This window comes from Canis lupus, chromosome 4 (genome assembly GCF_003254725.2).
Source record: "Canis lupus dingo isolate Sandy chromosome 4, ASM325472v2, whole genome shotgun sequence".
Lineage (NCBI taxonomy): Eukaryota > Metazoa > Chordata > Mammalia > Carnivora > Canidae > Canis > Canis lupus.
In genome coordinates this window covers 85303105-85325937 of record NC_064246.1, presented here as the reverse complement: position 1 = coordinate 85325937, position 22833 = coordinate 85303105, and the positions used below count along the sequence as shown (strand labels likewise).

The 22833-nt window shown below is 35.3% G+C and overlaps 1 protein-coding gene across 8 annotated transcripts in view; it reads right to left on the bottom strand.

Moving 5' to 3' along the window:
- CDH18 (cadherin 18) overlaps positions 1–22833 on the bottom strand; it is a 953252-nt gene that overhangs the window by 10843 nt on the left and 919576 nt on the right. For all 8 annotated transcript variants that reach the window (XM_049109418.1, XM_049109419.1, XM_049109420.1 and 5 more), the window contains one exon: positions 20789–20906. In XM_049109418.1, the coding sequence (XP_048965375.1) occupies positions 20789–20906 (118 nt within the window). The remainder of the gene's footprint in view (positions 1–20788; positions 20907–22833) is intronic.

Below are 22833 nucleotides of genomic sequence, written 5' to 3'. Positions count from 1 at the left end.
GCAAAACAAAATGTACTTAGTAAGGCCGCCATTCAAGATGCACATTTCCTTTAATGGATAAAATGGGTATGTGTGATTTTTTTTTTTAACTTCTAGTTTATGAAATGAACACAGGAACATGAAGGGGTTATCATAAAGAGAGACGAACATATGTTCCGAAAATCGAGATACTGACTTGGAAAAATTAATTGAGCCCGAACTAGAAGAGAAGGGGGAGAGTGAAAAACAGAGGAGTGAAGAAGCAGTCAACATTTTGGACCTGGACGTAATCGTGAAAAGATTTAAGAGAATACAGATGGCTTCAAGCCAATGAATAGGTCCCAAACTTTAAGATGAGATAGTGGTCCCCACCCCAAACCTGGTGACTCAAGGTAAGCAATAGGAACAGACATCTGTATTATTAGCAAACTATTCAGGTGACGTTAATGTACAAAAAAGCTCAAGGGCCATTGGTAGAGATGACAAATTTATGGAGAGACCAGATCAATTGATAATTTTTTTCAGACTTCGTTGTGATTTGAAGTGTTCTTGTTATAGTAGGCACACCATGAAAAGTTACTGATGAAAAAAAATAGTTAATTCTATTTTTTATGTACTTTTAAAATGCCGTACATTACATTAATTGCCTGCATGATCAATGTGTGGGCTATAGATTTTGATCCAACCACACAACCGTATAAGGGCAAATACATTAAATTTCTATTTTTTTAGGAAAAATCATTTTTACTATAAATAATAATTACAAAATAACCTGAGACCCAGAGTATAAGTTGCCCAAAGTCACAGAGCTAGTGAATAATAAAGATACAACCTCAATCCACTCTAGAACCCTGCTCAAAACTACAGTGTCGTGCTGCCTTTTTACCTATTCATCTCCAATTATACTAATGTTTTCAAGTACACACAGTATATGGTTATCTTAGCATCGTTATTCCTCATTCCCAGCAAGTATATTGGTCAAAAGACCCTCCTGGTTTACACTTAGATGTGCTATGCAGAATCCCTGCATGGAATAACTAGTTGCCCTAGCTGTAGATTATCACCTGGCCCTGTGTTGCATCCTTCTGGAGCAGCACATCATCAATGACTCATTGCTCCAAGGTTATAAAGGTGGAGCCTTTTCTCCTGAATGTAGACACAGTGAATGGGAGGTTTAGTTCCAGAGCTTTACTACTGGGTCAGCTGTGAGGCATGACATTTGCATAACGGCTCAATTTCTCACTGCTCAACCTTCTTCCTCCCACTGCCCCGCAGGTGTTGGTCCCAAGCACACTCTTCAGTAAACAACCTGCCCTCTAAACTCCAGTTCAGAGTCTGCTTCCAGAGCTTAACCTGCACCTACACCTATGAGTTAATTACTTTTCACTAAAAAGTGATTCATCAAACAATTACATTTAGGGATTCTTTTACCACATCAATATTTTTCTTCTGAAAATTGGAATTCTATTACATATGAGTATGTTTAAGATACCCATGATACAATACTCTACAGCTATGCTTTCTTGATTTTGCATTGCCAAATTAATGCAATAGAAAGGTAATAAAATTTTCAAATAGTCAATGTAATATAGGTAATAAGACACATGGATTGCATATATGTATTTATAATCATATACACCCATACACATAGGTTTATATAGGTACTCCTATACATATAATTGAAGGGTTGTTACAGAGCATAAAAAACCTAAGGAGAAATTACAAAAGGTTTTCTTACCTGGTAGAAAAGAAAAAAAAAAAATGTATCAATTGTCTATCCTTTTTTTTTTTAATTGTCTATTCTGAAGCAAGTTGAGAATAGAGAAAGAAAAGAACAGAAATTCCATTATGTGTTTGTAAACCTACAACAGTCACAAGCACTCTCCCAGAAACCTGCACTTTGAGGAAGTACATCTCTTGGCTCTAAGTTGTCACATCATGATTAATGTAAACTTGCCTACATGCTCAACTCTCTAGTCTCAGGAAAAGGTATGACCTAAGTTTTCACAGGCCAAACACGTTTGAGAATTTCACTGCTGGCATCTGAAGAAGAGACATAAGACACTTGTCCTTGATTTCAAAAAACGTGATTAATAATTTGTAGAATGACATAACATGTAACGGTAGGTGTGGACTCCTTTTGTGGTTCTGACCTCATGTACACTTTGCATTCTTAATGTGGAGGCATACTCTCTTTCAGAATAATTATTGGAAATGCAATCAGAAACATAATCAGAAACAAGGAGAAAGCCAGAAAATGTTTCTAGTACACCGTAAGTTCTTAAATAGGAAGCTCTGAGACACAGAAACATAAAAATATTCTTTTTCTTTCCAGTTGAAGTTTTGACTTTTGAAAAGAAGATTCAGAAAGTAAAGAGCTTCCTACCTAGAAAGATTTAGCAGAGCAGAATAATGAGTTCCTGAAAAGGGATATTGTGTACCTAACCGGAACTGCAAAAAATGTACTTGACTGAATGCTCACTGAACTTGAACAAGAAAACTGTGAACTAAAATGAAAGAGACAAGAAGATATATTTATATACATACATATACATATATATGTGTGTCTGCACATACAAATTTACTTATAAAAGAGAACAGACTTTGTCTTGTTGAAACTACGAAATTAGGTGTCAAGAGAAACAACAAATCTCTAAACTTGAAGTATAATTAAAAAAGTATAAACCAAGTATTATAAAAAATCTTGACTTCCAAGTGGATAAAAATTTAATATGAACTGAATAAAGGGCAGCTATTGTAGGATGGAATATCTGTGAATGAAAAGTGCTAAAGCACCAACACCAAATAAAGGATAGTCTCTACTAATGTGTACTCAAGTTTGGTTCTTAATTCTAATTCTCAATAGTTTGGATGGAGACAGAAACTCATAGAACTCTTGGAAGCCAAGCAAGTATATTTCGTTAGGATTCAAAAAGATATTGAGTGGCTAGCACAAAGACCTTAAACTAAAATGATGTGAAACACAGATGCATATGGGATGGTAAAAATATCATATAGGAGAGATCTTGAGTAACAGCGATTATTTTGCAATAAGTATCTTTGAATGCAGGAATAAGGTCATATGTAGGTAAAAATAAAACAAAACAACAACAACAACAACAAAATGTAAAACATTTTGGAATGTTTGGAATCATTCAGTAGAGGTATGGAGTGTCTATGAACCTCTTTATTGAGAAGACTGCACTTGAATACGTGCATAATTTTGGGTCTAGTACCTTGAAAGTGCTATTTTACCCCCAATGGGGTGTTTTAGAAGACTTAGGGATGAGAAAAACTTTAGAAAAATATGTCACATGAATAGTCTTTGAAGCAACAGTGTGAAAATTCTACATGTCCCATATGGATTCAGGGAACCAAAGGGTCTCAGAAAATGGCTTGAAAAATTGGGAAACCCTCTTAGTAATTCATATCTTTCTGAATATAATCAATATAAACAATATATTCATAATATTTCCAGCAACTATGTCTTCAGCATAATTTGGAAATAGCCTTGAATATAGTTTAATCTTTCAAAACAGATGGCAAAGTGTTCTTTTTCTTTTTCTTAAAAGGTATGAGCACATACAGGAGGAGGTAGGGAGACTGCTGTGCAGATATGTAAGTTCTGACTCATGTGGACACTTTTAAAATAGTGAAAGAAGTGAGATTTGGAGTCCTTTGAAAAGCAATTATAATATGAAAAAATTCATTTTGGAGCTGTAAGAACTCTAAGGATTTATAGCTGATTAATAATTCATAAAAATATTTACAGTAAAAGATATTGTTGAAGAGATAGGTGCACTTGTAACCTCCATGCTTCTACAGGGACAGAAGGCTATAGAATATGATAGTACAATGAGAGTTGCACACTAGTTCTGAAACTACAGTACGTGTCTTATTTTTTTTAATATTTTCTAAAACAAATATATTTTCTAATGCATTATTTATTTATTTATTTAGACAGCCTGGAAAGGGGCAGAGGGAGGGGGACTCTGCATTGATTTTGGAGCCTGATCCAGGGCTTGAGATCATAACCTGAGCCAAAATCGAGAGTCTAACACTTAATCGACTGAACCCCACAGGTGTACTCTTTTTTTAAAAAAAAATATATGTGGTGTACTCTTTTTTGCTTAATATTTTGCAAGACCTTGAAAGATTCTAATCTCTGTGCTACTTGTATCCTTGTATCCAATTTAGGTTAAAATAAGGGATGCTTTTAAAATACTCCCTGGGGCAGAAACAAATCCTATATTAAAGTCCAAAATTGCCTTATACCCTGGAAAACATTAAAACTGTGTTTTTCAAAACTCCTAAATCATTAGACACCTAAACACTCCCTGACACTTCATAGGGTTCTTTGTTTGATGATGTAGGTATAAAGATATGCTTTATCTCGAGCATGGCCAACAGACTATTAAAATAATATTTCCAAATCCATCACAACACCACAAGTATTTGAGATCCCCAGATGTGGATTTCTAATTGAACTAAGCTTTTTTTTTTTTTTTTAATTTTTCTGAAGAGAAAGCCTGGAAAGAGAAACTTAATTTCACCAGACAGATAAATATGCATGGCTTCATATTGTTTTCATTTATTTTCTGCTCTTCCAGCAGCAATAAGATCTACTCATAATTTAACTATTATTGGAGCCCATGCATGAAACAATGCTCTTTTGCTCCCCTGTAAAGCTCCTCTCACATAATAGGCACTTGATAAATAATGATTTGAACTATGCTCAGCAGGAACTTGTCTTCTGTTACAGTTTTCCTTATTATGTTGACATGTATTAAAATATTAAAATGAAAATGAACCTTTATAACCTGTAACAGTTGAGCGGCATTATCTCCTCATGCTCTCTACTAACCGTTCATTCCTTCTCTCTTGCTTCTTGACTTCCCCTTCTTTTATCTTCGAAATGCCCTAATATCAATTTTCAGACTCTGATTCTGTTTATTTAAGTTTATAAACAGCCTCCTGGCCTCGCTTGCATTTCTGCCAAATTACAAATGAATGATCCAACATGTCATTATGTTCTGAGTTTGCACCCTGGAATGTCATCCCTTTGACCATCTGCCACACTCCATCTTGATAATCTTTAAATCCCAGATAAACACAACCAACCAATGTTTAAGGTTTCTGCTTTCCGATTCATTAAAAAAAAAAAAAACTAAATATACATATATATGTAAAATAGTTATAACCACCTCAATTGGCTCCACCAAGTATGTAGAGAAACTTAGACTGTGCTCTCAAAGGAGATGAGTAATCAATCTATTAATATCCATTCTTTATCAGATGTCAGGCAGTAGCTATTCTGAATTTCTTTTGCCATTTTCTTTTGAGTCCTCATCTTCCACTCACAGTAGGAAAGCATCTTTCCCAAAAAGAAGCTACCATCTATTATCAACATTTTGAAAGCACGTTTGAAACTGCTCAATTCCTCTTTGCCATTAATTATGTCTCCCTGAATATACAAGACTATGTATCAGAGACTTAAAAATGAATATAAATACATCTCAGGCAAAAATATGAATCTTGAAGAATATCAGCAAATCTGCTCATGAATAACACATAAGAATTTGCATAAGTGCTAATAACAGTGGAGGTGATGAAAAAAAAAAAAAGGGGGGAGCTTTTAAATAGGAATCCAACCTAAAATTCAAAATAATAATGTAGAGGTAGGGATAAGAGTAAATTTACAATTTTTTTTTAAATACTGTGTGATCTATAAGAGAAACCCTCTGTTCATTATTTACCACATACCTTTAATAAATAATACCATTTTTAGTACGGAATGGATGACTCAAAGTAGAAGATATTATATTTGGAATCACTAAATTTATAAATGCTGAAGAAAATTGTAAGGATAAATCCTTGACTTTAAAAAGTGAACACATAATCCTATTTATGAAGTTGCTTAACATTTCCCCTGTCTGAGGGCAGAGGGTGGAGTATGTGACTCCTACTGGAGTCATTACGTCCTTTGAAACATTAAGGCAGAGAATAATTCACATTTTCACAAACAGAAACCAAAGTAAAAACACATGGATTGGTACAATTAGTCATATTTTTATTCTTTCTACTTTTATGTTTCTGCTTAGGGAATATGAGTGAGCTGACCTTTTGTTGTCACCATGAGTAGGAGTACAAAAAAGGAAGAGGCCATGAGGTCCACAGATACATCAGGAAAAATATATAGGGGTAAAAAAGAAAAAAAAATCAACAGAGATATGAAGAAAACAAAAGAATATTTTCTTATCTAGAGCAAAAGGGCCACTAAACTTGCAAGTCACACGTCCCCATTTTAGGGTCAAGATGGCAGGTGAAATATTTGCCTTCTCACTAGTCATGTTTTGAGTCTTGCTCTTCTCATAAAGGGCAGTGTGAGTCTCTCAGGTGTGACAGCCCACATGTTAGGAAGGAGGACAGAGATTTGACTGGGAGGGAAAAGAGATGCCGAGGAGAACCAAACAGCGAGTCTCAGCCTCACCAGAGTGCAGGGAAGTGACCGAGCAGGGCACAGCTGCTCCCACGTCCAGGAAAGGATGTTTGAGGAGTCACCTGATTTTTTGTTTGTTTCTTTTGTTTTGGTTTTTATTATATTTTAAAGGTTTTATTTATTCATTCGAGATAGAGAGCATGTGGGTGTGAGGGGAGGCGGAGAGCGAGAGGGAGAAACTCGTGGTGCTCTTGGGACTCAATCCCAGGACCCAGAGATCATGACCTGAGCCCAAGGCAACCACTTAATTGACTGAGCCCCTTTGAGGGGTCATTTGTAACTATAGTCTCAGTTCAGACTGTGTGTGTGTTATTTTATTTAGGAATGGGAGAAACTGCTAAATGGTCCCTTGAAGCCCTGTGGATAAAAACAGAATTCTAAATGGTTATACTCTGTAGAGAAATTAAGCGCATTACCACACCAGCTGTGAGTTCTCATTTGAAGGACAAAAATAAACTGTGGGAGTATTGACTACTACAAATCTGATAATGCCAAAGAACTACAAAATATACAGACAATCTCTAGTGGTTTTGAGATCATCAACTAAGTAACTGAATTTCACTACCAATGGACTATGATACCTGAAAGAAAAGTCTCCCCAAAGACACTTTTTAAAGGCTTTTAAACACAGTCAAATTTAAAAATACTCCTTATCTTAAACTCACTGTAAACTTAGATGTCCTTTCACCAAACGCAAATAGCCACAAGGAAAAACAGTATTTTCCAGCATTGCCTTTTAAGTATTTTGCTAAAAATCATAAAACCACTTACAAATAATATGACTTTCATTTTTAGAAGCACGAATGAATATTACAAAGAAATAATATGAGGTAGTAAATATAATATATAAATATATTTATAAATATAAAGAAAAAACAAAATCTTCAATAAGCTGCAACAAGGTGAATAGGATAGTCTACAGATTCTTTTGTTTAACTGATTAAAATGATAATTTTCAGTGAAGTTCCTGCATTTAAAAACGTGGTATTTGGACACATTCATTTTTAAAGAATGGGATTATCTGCAAAAGTGGGAAATGCATATATTTTTTTAAATTTATTTTTTATTGGTGTTCAATTTGCCAACATATAGAATAACACCCAGTGAGATGCATATCTAAAGAAGAAATCTGAGAGACAGACACGAGTAGGAGATGTCTGAAAGCAAATTATCGACAACATTATAAGGATTTTCCAATTTGAAAGTCATATTAAATGTGATTTAGAGCCCTGAAAACAAACAGAAATACAAGTATACAGATAGTTATAAATGATCTCTTCCCCTAGTAAAATCTGCAAGATTTACAAATGCACTTGACAATTAGAATTAAGCCTAGGAATTAGGCTGGCAAATCTCTGTGCATCAGATAAAACCTAGTCCCTCAAGAGGCAGCATAAAGACCATGAAGCAGAACAGATTTACCTGGAAGGCTAATGATAATTTTATATTGGGGGATTAGATTACACTTTTATATTACAAAATGAATGAACAAAGTTATTGTGTGCACAGAACCCTGGTGTACGCTTGTACTCAAGGACTTTGTGACATTATGGCTATAGCTCATTTGCTATCGATACAGGTAACCAAAATATCTATATCGGTTAAGAAGTTAGAATTAAACGATGGAGGCTAAAATGAAGTTTATCTACTACAGTTTAAAGATTAGGTGGCTGGGGGCAACCCGGTGGCTCAGTTGGTGAAGTGTCCCACTCTTGATTTTGGGTCAGATCATGATCTTAGAGTCCTGAGATCGAGACCCGTGTCAGGCTCTGCCCTTGGCGGGGAGTCTACTTGAGATTCTCTCTCTCTTTCTCCCCTTCTGCTTCTCCTCCCCACCACGCTCTCTCTCTAAAATAAATACATAAATTTTTGTAAAAGATTAGGTGGTCAGAGGAAAAAATTCATTTTCATCAGGAAGTAGTTCATGCCTTTTTCCCTTGAGAGTGATATAATTTTTAAATGTTGTGACTCACAATTATCTTCTGAACTCGTTTTAATTTTAAATATATCTTATTGATATGTTAATGATAAGTAAGGTCAACAAACAATATATATTTCACCGTCTATGTTGTAAAAAGAAAAAAAAAAGAGACATCCTTCACGTGGTTATTTTCCAAATCAAAGTATTTAATAGGTAAGGGCCATGATTTTCAAGATGAATATTGAGGATTTTGGTTGAGTCCAAAATTTTCTATCCACCACAATTTGGTACTAGAACAACTAAATGATTAATGTCAGAATATAATTTTTTTTAAACAGAATATAGCACAGTGTTTAATACTTAGTATGTTCTCAGCAGTGAATACAACATGCCTGTGTCTCTGCTTTGTCCCGTTTCCCTGGTTAGACTCTTCGGACGTCGTCATCTATGCGGTCTCAGTCCCCCATCTGATTGAAACACATTCTCAGATCCACTGTACCCAGCGGGACGGATTCTATCCTTCAAAGTCAAATCATGCTCCACTTCTTTTAACAACACGACTTTTAGTGATGTCTTTAAAGTTAACTCAAGTGTCGCTGCCTTCAGGTGCAGGTTACATTTCATAATACCTTTGTTTCCCCAACTAGATGGCAAGTCCCCTGAGAGCAGGAGCTTTGTGTTTTAACTGTTAACATTCTGGACAGCTTAGATCACTCACTGCCTGACACCCCGCAGACAATGTGTGCCACCTCCCAGGTTAGGTGGGAGGAGGAACACAGTGTCAACAAGAGCTGACTACAGAATTTCTTTTAGAGAAAAAAAAAAAAAAGTCCTTTCTAGGATGAGACGGTTAGAATGGTCATGAATAGTAACATGGTGTGAGTCTCCTGTAGAACCCTGGACAGCCAGTGTAAATGCCAAGCAATGAAATAAAGCTCTGTGTGTGTGCATGTGTGTGTGTGTTTCTGCATATTTCAGGTGCTTTTTATCATTTTTTAAATTAAATACAATAAATGAGTATATTCTTATTGAAAATATCCAAAATCCATTTCATAAACATTTATGAAGCAAGCTTGCTATATTATCATTATTGCTCAGACATGTGATCAACTCTACACTTGAATCATTATATCTACTTGATGCTTAACTATTACTGTTCATTTTATAGTCTTTACCTTTTCAGATATTGATTCTTATCTTATTTTCATTTGGCTGCTGTAGCTCCAAATATTGTATCCATGGAATTTTACTATAATTGATAGTTTTTATATTTTCTGATGCATTCAGCATCTTAAAGTACTCTTCCCTAATTGTCACATGAGTGATATCATCATAGGAAGAGGATTATTTTATTATAGGTCTTTTCTTCAAATGTCACTAAAGAAGACCCACTGACTATCAGCTTGCAATTTTGCAAATGAGTACCTTGGGACTATTTATTCTCTTTACATTTTAAATCCATTGTCTGGAAATTGGTAAAATTATTTCCTTATCCACCAAGTTCTAGAATTTCTTGGGGATTTCTTGGGGATTTTAGTTGGTAAAATTATTTCCTTTTCCACCAAGTTCGAGAATTTCTTGGAGATTTTATTATATATAACTTATACATTATGAAATTATAATAAATACATAATAAAATATATGTATATAAACTTTAAATCCTAAATATTTCTTTACTCAGAGTGATTTGGATATTTTATATTATTTTTTCCATCTATATTTATTTTTTAGTTACTTTCAATGTGCCCTTTATGTCTTGAAGTCCTTCATATGTGATTTCAAATTCTTTATATTTCGATCTCTCTTCATGAACATGAAACAGTAATAACTGTCTCCATGTCTCCACTTTATGAAAGAGGAAACCGAGATACACTGAGAATAAGGACTTGGTGGTCGTCTCACACAGAATCAGCAGAGAAACCACGTTTTAAACAGAGGCAGCCTATCTCCAGATCTACCTCTAAAACACTCTTCTGCGCCACTTCCCCCTCTTATTTTTCCTAACAGATATTTACTTAAAATGGTCCTCTGTGTCAGACATCACAGTGGGATTAGGAATACAGCAGGTTAGTAAATCAGATGAAAGTCCTCGTGTTCTTGGATTGTAGAGTTTCAAAGCACAGAGAGCCCGCAGTGTGACAAGTGCTGTGATTAGAGAGGTGCTGGTTATCCTACAATCATCTGCCATTAAGAAAAAAAAAAAAAAAAAAAAGGATCCAGTCTCGCTGAGGACTGTTGGGTACTGGGTGTAGGGTGGCTGAGGTGCTGACCAATTTGCTCTTAAGGGCATTAACTTTTTCTAGTCATGGTTCAGAGTATGGATGGAATCAGGGTTCCCAAGAATTTGGTGTAAAGAGGGAAGGGATTGAGACTCGGTAGGTGATAGAAACCAGGAGAGGGGAAGCAAAGTGCCACTGGACTCAAAACAGCAGGAGGTGCCCGAGGACTCGGATCCCACCTCTCAACGCTCTTGAGTGTGGGGAAAGCACTGTTCTCTTGGGCAGTATTGCTTCTTCTTCCATCTTTCATATTAATTCAGTTTTCAGTGGTGTCCTTTTGAGTTTTCTTATCTCACCAGAAATTTTAAAGCGGCGGTGTTTTCATGTGTCCACTCAAAAAGTCTTTTTTTAGATATTTAAGAATGGTTTTCACTTTCTAATAGTAAGTGCTTTCCAATGCACACCAACAGCTCTGTCTTTCAACCTGCCCTGGCAATACCCTCTGCTCTTCCACTTAGGGAAGTTCTTTGAGCTCTCGTCCCCAGCGATTTCTCCAACATCCTGAGGGGGTAGTGAGTAGATGTGAGCCAGTGTTTAAATACCTTCTTATGAACCTCAACACCACTCTGCTCTAGGGGTGATTTTCAGGATCTTTCTGCAGGCCGAATTTATTTAGCTGCACATAGTTAGCCCAGCAAATATTTAGAAGAATGACTCTGAAATCTATTTTTAGGCTACAATGTCTTTCATCTGTTATTCCTTCCAGTTATCTGCTAAACTGGGCTGTTTTTGCATCATACTCTGTTCATCCATACTTTTGGAATAAGTGTGGGCTTTGAGCACATAGTATTTTGGAAGAAGGCCTATAGCTGGCAAGGGAGAGTAAGAGGGCAAACCAAAGCCTGAGAAATATGAAACATCAGTTGAGGTGTTACCTGGCAGGGAGTGACAATGTTGCACCCAATCCAACTTTCAGAAGTTTTGCAAAGGATCTTGGTTTTGCTCAGTATATAGGATGGTGTTCTGAGCCAATTTTAATTAAATTCTAAGGAACTAATATCCTCAGCATTTTGGTGAATATCCAAGGAACCAGCATCTCTATGATAATTAGGTTTTTTCTGAACAGCATCCTTTCTTCTGAGCCCAGTTTATATCCCAACAATTTAACAAAACTGGAGCCAAACAGTTCTTGTCTTATAGAATGGAGGTCTAGGTAAAATGGTTTTTGACTGACCAAATACTCTTAGGGATAACACAGAGAAAAGCCTGAACGTTCCAAGAAAATATCTGTTTAATGGTGTTCAAGAACTCCTGGAGCAAGATGACTGGACGGACAAGATTCCAGAGAGAGGACATATATGAACAGGGGGCTGCTGATTACAACCCATTTGCTTGTACGAGAAACTAATAAGAGGATGGGATTCCAACCTGGGACAGAGAAACTAGAACTTTTAGAAGTCTCTTGGGCCTGCAGTCAAATTGGAAATTGAGGAGGCTTGAACACATGGCTGATTTTCCCTAAAGACACTTGCTAAATTGAAAGTTTAAATTGGAAATTAAATTGAAAGTTGAGCAGAAATCTAAAACTCTAAGTGGAAAAGCCCTGGAAGATAAAGAAAAGCTTTTTTTTTTTTTTTTTTTTTTGCTTTCTCTTTGTATTGAATTGATAGTAGTTAAAGTTAGAGACCAAGGTGGTGGGCCCAGGATGCAAGCAAGCTCCCAGTTGAAAGTCCTGGAGGACTATGTTCCAGCAACGGGACAGAGATAGAATCTGAACAAAATTACAAATCGACTTTGATTTAGTTCAGCTCTCATTGGATTAAAATAATCACGTCCCCCCCCCCCCCCCCCGCAATGCGTGTCAGAAAATGGTGAATACTCCCTGGACAAACACATTGTCATGTGAGAGACTCTCCAAGGTCTATACGCCAAATGTGACATCTAACAAAAAACTTACTAGACAAATCACGCAACAAGACCATGTGTCCCAGTACTGTCTCTCCGATGTCCCCGATGAGAAACAAAAACCTGTCATCTTATTGAGACACTAGAGTTAGTTGACAATGATTGCAAAATTGTTGAGATTAATATGTTTAAAAAATAGAGAAGGAAAGAAAGGACAGATAATTTCACTAGAGATTTATCTCTGTGTAAAAGGAAAAAAAGTGCTATCAGCCAAAGCAGTCAGCGTTTGAGCTACACTCCTTGCATGGATGTATTTGCTTTGATAGGATTCCTGTTTCTTTGAGCAGAAAATGCTTTGAGCTGCATGCTGGTGTTTTCTACCAATATACTCACAATGTTACAAGAGATGCTGAAAAATAGGCCCCAAATAAAGAGTCATTTACATAAATGGGATGGAACATCCAAAAAATACATTTGTTCTCCAATGTTCAGGTAAATTAGAAAATGCCAAATTAATGAAGGAGAAAACATTTGGCAAAAAAAGATCTAATGAAGATGGTGAAGATCTGAGAACACATGGAACAATGTCTTAAATTTAATTATTTAGTAAGCAGATCTCAGTGGCAAATAGAATCCCACCAGGACATAGACAGAGGAAGACAATCTTACTTGCTAAATATAAGGACAACCTCTGGGGCAAAGTCCGACCTAACTTCCTTGCTGCCCTTTATAGAATTTTGGAACTCCCCAGTTTAAGATTTCTCTGCTGCGAAGCAAACCCACTGCATGCGGACCATGTACCTGGAGCACTCCAGGTCCCTCTCTTGAGACTTTGGGGTTAAGGGAATCAGAGAAAACATGAAGGTCCTACTGCTCCCCGGGCCATGGGAAATGAAGCATCTACCCCTGACCCGGGAGTATGGAGCCTTGTGCCAGAACCCACGAAATTGGGTCAAGACTCACTGCTTACCACGGAGGTAAAGTATAATCTCAGCATCGACATATGAAGGCTCTTATGACACATCTTCAGCAACTACTCGGGTGTTGAACCTTTGACATTCCCAGATTTTGTTTTTATTTTTGACTAATGGGATGCATGCAGGTGACATTTATGTTATTATTGTCTTACGTTTTTGTATAAGATCATTAATAGCTTGAACACATGGTTCATATGTTCTTCTGTTAATGACCTACTTGTATCCTTAATTATTTTGCTTCCTATTTGGGATGCTTATTTCGTTTTGTGGGATGTTTGAATACATTCATGATACCAATCCATACTCTTTTATATGAAACCCTCTTCTACCCCAATTATATAAAATATGCTGGTCCCTTTCTATGTACTTTTTAGATTGCGCTCTCCACAACGGTTAAAAATGCTGCCTTTGGGATCCCTGGGTGGCGCAGCGGTTTGGCGCCTGCCTTTGGCCCAGGGCGCGATCCTGGAGACCCGGGATCGAATCCCATGTCGGGCTCCCGGTGCATGGAGCCTGCTTCTCCCTCTGCCTGTGTCTCTGCCTGCCTCTCTCTCTCTCTCTGTGACTATCATTAATAAAAAAAAAAAAAAAAAAAAAAAAAAAATGCTGCCTTTGTCTTCTGTAAAGTTCCTATGTGTATATATAGATTTAGATATCTAATAATTTTATTTAAGCCCTCTTAATTGGTTCTTCCCTTCTCTCTCTCCATTTCTGCAGTACTACTGTATTTAAGGGGTACTTCATTGTTTCATGCCGAACTCAGCCTATCAATAACCAATGTTGTGGTTGGATGACCCTTGCTATCCTTAATAGGATCGCAAGACATTCTTCAGCAATAACCCTCAAATTCTGGAAAGAAGGTTTATTACTCACATGTCTGGGAAATTACACAGCACATGTGGGGCCACAGGGAGAGGTGGAGGGTAGAGAGAAAAAGAATGATGGGGGCTTTGGGGTTGATGGTGGGTGCCAAGGATTTGGGGGCTCATTCTATCGATGAATTTAAAACATAAGAGTGGGAATTTAAAAAACAAGAAGAGTTAGACAGAGAGAGAGAGAGAGAGAAGAGTTTGAGAAAGAGGGAGAGAGAGAAGACCAAATGATCAGTTATCAGGATCAATTAAGATCTCGAAAACAAAGAGTCTCAGGGGACAGGGGAAGGCAGCCCGGACCTTTATCTGGTCCTGTGGCTGGCATTGTGCTTATTCCAGCTAACCTTCCCCAAAGTGGATGCCTCTTTGAAATGGGAGCCTTAGCAATCAAAGCGTAAGACAGGCACATGCATTACAAAGAAAAAAAGAAAGAAAAGACAAGAAAAACCAAGTGTATCTGGGTTTCACTCATTACTTTCTTCATTATAATGTCTTAACATCTCCTAGGATATGCCCACTTTTCTTCTCTTTCTGCTGACGATGTATCTCGTTCATCTTTCTCAATACATTCTTGCTTTTCTTAATCCTTTACCATTTGCATTTTATTAACCAATTACTAAATTCAGTTTGTCATTAAAATTATATATAATTTATAGATTAATATGAAAATCTGAGTCTCTGATTGACTAAGCTGGTGAATATATTATTTTTCTTGCATGGTTTTATATTTTCAATAACATTGCTCTTTAGATTGGGTAGACCTGAACATTATATATTGTTTTTTTCTTTTTCCCCTAATGATTTTAGAAGTGTTTTGGGTTGATTTATTTATTTTCCCATTTGATATTGTACCTGATTTACTATTTATTCATGTTTATTTTAAATATAGGAAATCTGTCCATCTTCAGGCATTTATTTGTATTCCAAAAATTGGCAAAGTATTACTTTGGTGTTTACGTAGAGTCTCCTAAATTTCCATTTAGACAATATCATCATCTATTAAGAAGGATAATCAAGTGTTTTGTTTCTAATTATTATTCTCATTTTTTTTTTCTTTTTGAATCAAGAACATTCTGTACAATGTTGATTAGTTGTAGTGACTGAAGGTATCCTGGGACCAGAAGAATTGCTTACATGAACCTTTCAGAAATTGCTCATTCTTAGAAATGTGACCTAAATAAATGTCTTTTATTTTAAGACACTAAGTTTTGGATTTGTTTTCTTTTTCCAGAAATAATTGTTTCTTTTGAAGCAATAGGCTAAATATTTCTAACTTTTTATATTAAACTTTCTATCTTATTTTAATTTTGGTATATCTCTTCTGAGTGGCATATATATATTTATATATATTTAAATATAATATAGCTTTGATTAAAAATGATATTTAATCTGATTATGGCTAGGAGGTGTTTGAACTAATTTCTACTTCTTTCATTTTCTATGCTTTTACTTTGCATTTTTCATTCTCCTTCCTGGCTTTCTGTTCTATTGATAACGTAAGTTTTATTATTTAACTTTCTGAAAATTGTTCCTTGCTTTGGAAATTACAGATTTTTATTCTACTAACTTAGTATTTATACTTCAAATTTTAACCTATGGAATGAAACATGAATTACAAGATTCTTTCTATCTATTACATTCTGCAGAGATCCTAAAGGCAAACACTAATACAATATTTGCCAAAATGTAAGTAGCTAAAAGTAAGAAACTTATTTGTATACATTGGAAAGTCTTTAATAATGGGTCCTCCTCGAGTCCTGATAGCCTACCCTTTTTAACTAGTTCCAGAGAAGGTTGGTAATAGCAAATTATTTTCCATCAGCATTTTGACAAGATGGTTTTTATCAACCTCTACCACCTGTTTTTTTAGGACAGTAATTTAGTTTAAATTTAATTATTGGGGTGCCTGGCTGGCACTTTCAGTTAGGCGACTGACTCTTCTATCTGCTCAGGTCATGACCTCCACATGTAGAGCCTCCTGTCAGGCTATACGCTCAGCGTGGAGTCTACTTAAGATTTTCTCTCTCCCTCTCCCTCTGCCTCTCTCCTCTACTCTCCTTCTCTCTAAAATAAATAAATTAAATACTTAAAAACAAACCATTAAAAAAATCTAATTATCAGGGCATCTGAGTGGCTCAAGTGGTTGAATGTCTGCCTTCGGCTCAGGTTGTGGTCCTGGGGTCCTGGGATCGAGTCCCACATCAGTCTCCCTGCAGGGAGCCTGCTTCTCTTTCTGCCTATGTCTCTGCCTTTCTCTGTGCCTCTTGTGAATAAGTAAATAAAATCTTCAAAAAAAATCTAATTATTATTAATTATTTAGCGTTTTCTTTTTGATAGTGTAAAGTTTCTTTTCTCTTTATCTTTGATGCTTAAAAGTTTTAAACTATCATATCCAAGGATAGATTTAATTTTGTGCTTGGCTTTGGTGTTTATGTTCATCATAAGGGTCCATATATTTTCAAATATAGAGCTGTCATGCAATTTTATTTATATATATTGCTCTTGGCCATAATTTCTTCTTAATTCTTCTAGGAACATTATGCTCCAATCTATCAGGTGCTTTACAAAGTTTCCTCATTTTTATCTATTTGAGCTTATCTGCTTCAATTACTGAATTTTACATTTGACTTGTTAAAATTTCTTTGTGTCCGGTCTAGAGGTAAGGCTGTCTATTAATTTAAATTTTTCTCTCTATAATTTGTGTTTATGTGTGTATATTTATACACACATATACATTTATATTATAAATATACACATATATGTGTATGTAATTACATTTTAAACTTATAAATATAAATATAAATAAATAAATATAAATTTATATATATATAAATTTATATATAAATTTATATATATATAGTTCTATATATAACTAAATATCTACATATAGGTCTATATTTTTCTATGTGTTTAATGGCTTTAGTTTTTTATGCATATAATGTGCAGATATGCATTATATATACATGCATATATAATTAAATTTAAATTTAATTTTTTGGATATAATTTTATATATAGTATATATATAAAACTGAGTACATATAAAACTTAGTACATATTTCTATATATCTCTATATACTTTCTATATATGCAAAAACTAAGGATTTTTATTTTGGGGGATTTGATAAGGGATTTTACATTATTTTCATACAAATTTGCTTTCCTCCATTGTCTAATTTCACTTACTCACTTCTTGGTCTCTTTTGCAAAAATATTATTGCTATTTTTTTATTTTTATTTTATTTTTATTTTATTTTTTTTTAAATAATTTTATTTATTTATGATAGTCACACACACACACACAGAGAGAGAGAGAGAGAGAGAGAGGCAGAGACACAGCAGAGGGAGAAGCAGGCTCCATGCACCGGGAGCCCGACGTGGGATTCGATCCCGGGTCTCCAGGATCGCGCCCTGGGCCAAAGGCAGGCGCTAAACCGCTGCGCCACCCAGGGATCCCTATTGCTATTTTTTTAAATGTTGAGTCCTAAATATAGTTATATTATTCTTCTGATCATTTGTGTGTTTTATATTATTCAAAGTGAATTCATTTTCTGACACATTCTTTATATTATTGTCTATCTTTTAATCTGATTTGTAGCCTTCGGGTAAACAATAATATATACATTTTCTCTCTTTTTTGGAAATCCCATTTTCTCTCTATTCATTCTTTACCATTTAGTAGTTTTGGAGATGCCACTAAATCAGTGGCTTCCTCGTCACTCACCCTGGCTTAGGGGCTCTATCTGCCTTCTATTGTTCCCTGAAGGTGCACTTTCATGTAAGCAGTAAGCACACACACACACACACACACACACATACACACAAAATAATTGTCATTGTTTTTAATTGTTTCTTTTAGGTTTATTGTTTATGTTCTGGGAGCATATAAACCCCAAATGACCAGGATTTCAGCAGGCCTAGATTAATATTTATTCATGTTTTATGTAAATGTTGTCCAGAGAATTTATTTATGCATTCATGAATTTATATGTGTGAGGTTTTCAGTATGACTATTCCATTTTTAATTTTTAATTTCATCTTTACATACTATTTTTTTACATATTATTATCCATTGCTGTCTTCCTTTTAGAGAAAAGGCCATCATTATAGATGGTATCATTAATTCTCCCAATGTTCCAAAGTAAGTATTTTATTTAATTAATTTATTTTTTAGAGTGGGTAAGGGGGAGAGGGAGAGGAAGAAAGAGAATCTCAAGAAGACTACTTGCCTAGCATCAAGACCCATGGAGGGATCAATCTCATAACTCCAAAAGCATGACTTGATCTGAAACCAAGAGTTGGACACTTAACCGACTGAGCCACCCAGGTGCTCCAAAAGTGAGTATTTTAAACCAAAATTTATGAATGTAAAAAATGAAGCTTGGGAAGTTTAGGTGGCTTGGCTTATCTATAGCATAATAAAGTCCACTTTGAATAAGCATAGGCTTTCAACTATGCATTTGATTTTTTTCTGGAAATTGCTATTACCTATCCAAAAGGAATTTTCTTATGTTATTTATAATTTTATTCAATTCTCAACATTTTAAAAAATATTCTTACAAATAGATTAAAACATCTTTATCTCTACACAACTGTCCACAGGCCTCACATACTTGACATGGTATAGCTGGTTTAAGCATCCATATATATGGTAAAAGAAATGTTAGAAAATTTACATCATCATCATCAACCCTTTTAAAATTGTGCACACGTTTGAGAAGAATTCCTTAAAATGAGCCCCCACCATTGGTGATGTCAAATCATTGAATTAAGAGCCCTTTTGAATATATTGATTAATTAAATTCACAAATTTCAGATATAAAAATTTTGTACAAAGGACTTTAGTAACTGAGTGGGTCTCAACCACAGTAAAGTTCTCTTGTTTTTTAAAAAATACTTTTGGAGTTATACTTACATAAGTTAAATAACTTGAATGTGACACACTTTAAATCCAAGTCAAATTTTCACGATAACATCATCAAATTAAAATTACTTTAAAAATGTAAAAATGTAAAATTAAATCCTTATGAGAATGGCAAAAGGAACAAATAAAATATAAATATAAGGATCTAGATATGATTTTAATCTAAGGCAGAAAGTTGTTCCACAAATTATGCACTGATTTGAAATATGGGAAGTATGAATAGAGTTTTTTTTTTTACATATTTCACATAGCTAATTACATTAGATATATTTGGGATTGTAGAATGGGATGTTCATATGTACATAAATGTATATTAATGAATCAGTACAATTCATCATACATCATACACAAACATGCGCAAATACGTATTTCCATAGGGAGAGCTGACCATAGGGTAGTTCAAATGAGAGAGACAAACAATCTTTGTATTTTCATATAAATCTTGCTATGGCCACATGTACAATTTGCTATCCTTATTATGATAATTTAAAGAAGCTTAGGAATAATGTGCATAATGATTTAGTGAGTTGACATTTGGTGATTATATATATATTTATAAATAAATAAATTTATATATATATATATATATATATATATATATATATATATATGAAAATGCTTCTCCCTAAAGGGTACAGAGAGGGAATTAAATGTTTATTCCTAAGTGTATGCACTATTGTTTCTCTCATGGGATTCTGAGGCAAGTGTTAAATCTTAAATAATAACATATTCAGATAAACATGATCAAAGAAAGTTTGGGGGAAGAAGAAAGTTGATACACATCAGAACATTGCACATATTGACTGATTTAACATATCCTTTACATATAGAAGGTGGAGTTTTACACAACCACACAACCTTGAGAAATCTACCAAATGGGGAATCTGAAACCTGAGAATCTCTCTAGTTACTGAATTACGGTATTCTTTTTCCGCTACACAATACAGAAGTTTAAACAAATATAATTCAAAATTTCCACAATATTCTGCAATTATGCATATTTTCTACCCATATTTTGAAAAATATTCATAATAACAAGAGGAAATACAATTTGTACACCACATCTTGATAGCCTTGCTAATGCAAGATGAGCTCAAACATTACATTTCCTTTCCTAACTGTCCCTAGGACATATTTTTCATTTTTCCTAATTTAAAATTTTTCTACCTCCTAGCAATTGCATGCAGCTCTCATAAACATGTTTGTCAGCTAAGATTTCTCTTAAAATTTGCCCGAGAGCATATTACATGTACATTTCTTGTTTAAAGGGATGCTTCTGAGTAAACTCAATGAAAGTTATTTGTACATATGGCTCAATTTTAAATACAAGCTACTCACAGATCATAACACATTAACATCAAACTGACTTTGAATGCTGATTTGCAAGCTGTTCATGGGTATGTACGAATAAAGCAAAAACTGCTCGAGCCTATTCCACATTCAGTCAAAACAGGTATCGCATAGGTTTAAAAGTATATGTAATTCATGTTCACCTTCATTGTCCTTCAGAGTGAAGTTTGGGTTTACAGATAGGCGTTCATCAAGAAAGAAGTTAAACCTTGGTCCATTTGCAAAATCATCTCTATCAATGGCACTGATGGTGTGAATGACCTGAAGAGAAAAAAGCAAAGACTAAATAGGCAATTTAATTTGGCGTTTTCTTTTATTTTTAATTATACTATGACATTTTTAATTGTCATCACAAAAGGATTTTTAAGAGACCCCATTATCCACCTTGAGTATTTTCAAACAGATAATACATGCATCAGCTACCTGGCTGGTTCTTGCATGAAATTTTAGCAAACACAGTATGAACAATTTATAATCATTCACAGTTTATTTTCTAGCATAGCACCAACATTTAATTTCTTTTTTCATCACCCACAGTACATTGGGGCCAATTAGTGGCAAGATTTTGTATGAACACCTGTTTGAGGAAACATGAAGTGTTGTTTGCACAAATAGACACATCCTAGTTTCACGTAGAACAGCCTCACAGTGTAGGTTGTTCTCAGTAAAGTAGAGGCAAAAACAGGGGTCATGTTATTTTTACTGTTTCAGGGGACCATAGAGGGCATGATCCAGCCCCTCTATTTTGACATAGTTGGGATAAGGAATGTGAGACCCCAAAGGATTGTGATGTGCCCCCAAACTGTTAAAATGGTGGTAGAAGCAAATCCAGACCACTCAGAGTTTTATGGAATTCTTCTAATATGCAGTGGTTGGGAGACAACAGTTCTAAAATTTGGGCTATGCACATTTTAGAGCAGAGACAGTTAGAACATAGAAATGAAGGATTCCAGGTAGCTTAAGAACAGAACACAAATTCCAATAGCGGTGACCATTTTACACTCTTTGAAAGGAAATGTCCAAACTAATATGCAAGACAATATTTCCTCTTTTAAAAAGTAATATCCTAATGCTTAGGTGTCCTTTTTCTAGCCCTGTCTTAAAGAAATTAAAAGAAAAAGAGGGAAAAGGAGCCATAAAAAGAGTGTTTCCTGGGGCGCCTGGGTGGTTCAGTTGGTTAGGTGTCTGCCTTTGGCTCAGGTCATGATCCCCTGCCCTCTCTGGCTCCCTGCTCAGTGGGGAGTCTGCTTCTCCCTCTCCCTCTGCCCCCCTCCTCATCCTCTTTCCCCTCCCCTCCCCTACTTACGCTCTCACACACAGTCTCTCTCTCTCAATAAATAAAATCTTAAAAAAAAAGTGTTTCCTGCATGTGGAATAGAGTGTTCATTTCAAAAATTGTTATGCTTTCTGGAGGATCCCTGGGTGGCTCAGTGGTTTAGCGCCTGCCTTCGGCCCAGGGCATGATCCTGGAAACCCGGGATCAAGTCCAACATCAGGCTTCCTGCAGGGAGACTGTACCTCCCTCTGCCTGTGTCTCTGCCTCTCTCCCTCTCTGTTTCTCTCATGAGTAAGTAAATAAAATCTTTAAAAAAACCCACAAAAATTGTTATGATTTCTAAAACATCTTACTCAATTTCATCCCATTTCAATCTTTTTCAAGTGAAATAATAGACCGATATGTATAAGCATTAAAACCTAAATTCCAGGGCATGCATTGAGCCCATTAGTTGGTCAGGGAGAGGAAGATGAGTGTAAAAGTACTAAGAAGGAGTCATCAGTGACAGGAAGACCAGAAAAGCATGTGTCTCCATGAAGTAGAAGTGAAGAAAGTGCTTCGAGCTACAGAAGTGATCCATTCCATTTTTATCTGCATATGGCTCTCTTTTACTCAAAATGGACTTTCTCAGCATGAAAGTTAGGTAAAAGCTTCCCCCTCCACTCACACATCCCAAAAAAACAAAATAAAAATATCAATTTTTCAAGATTGTTTTCAGGGTTAAATAAAATAAATATGTGTTTTTCTATTTGAAAATAAACATCCTATCTCCCCTAATCCTTGCTCATTGTCATTCTCCAACACACAATCCTATGTTCTCGATACCTCGTGATGTACTGACACATTTGCAAATTCACTTCTTATCCTAGAGTTTGATTTTGGAAGATATTGGCACAGAACAATTAATTTAAA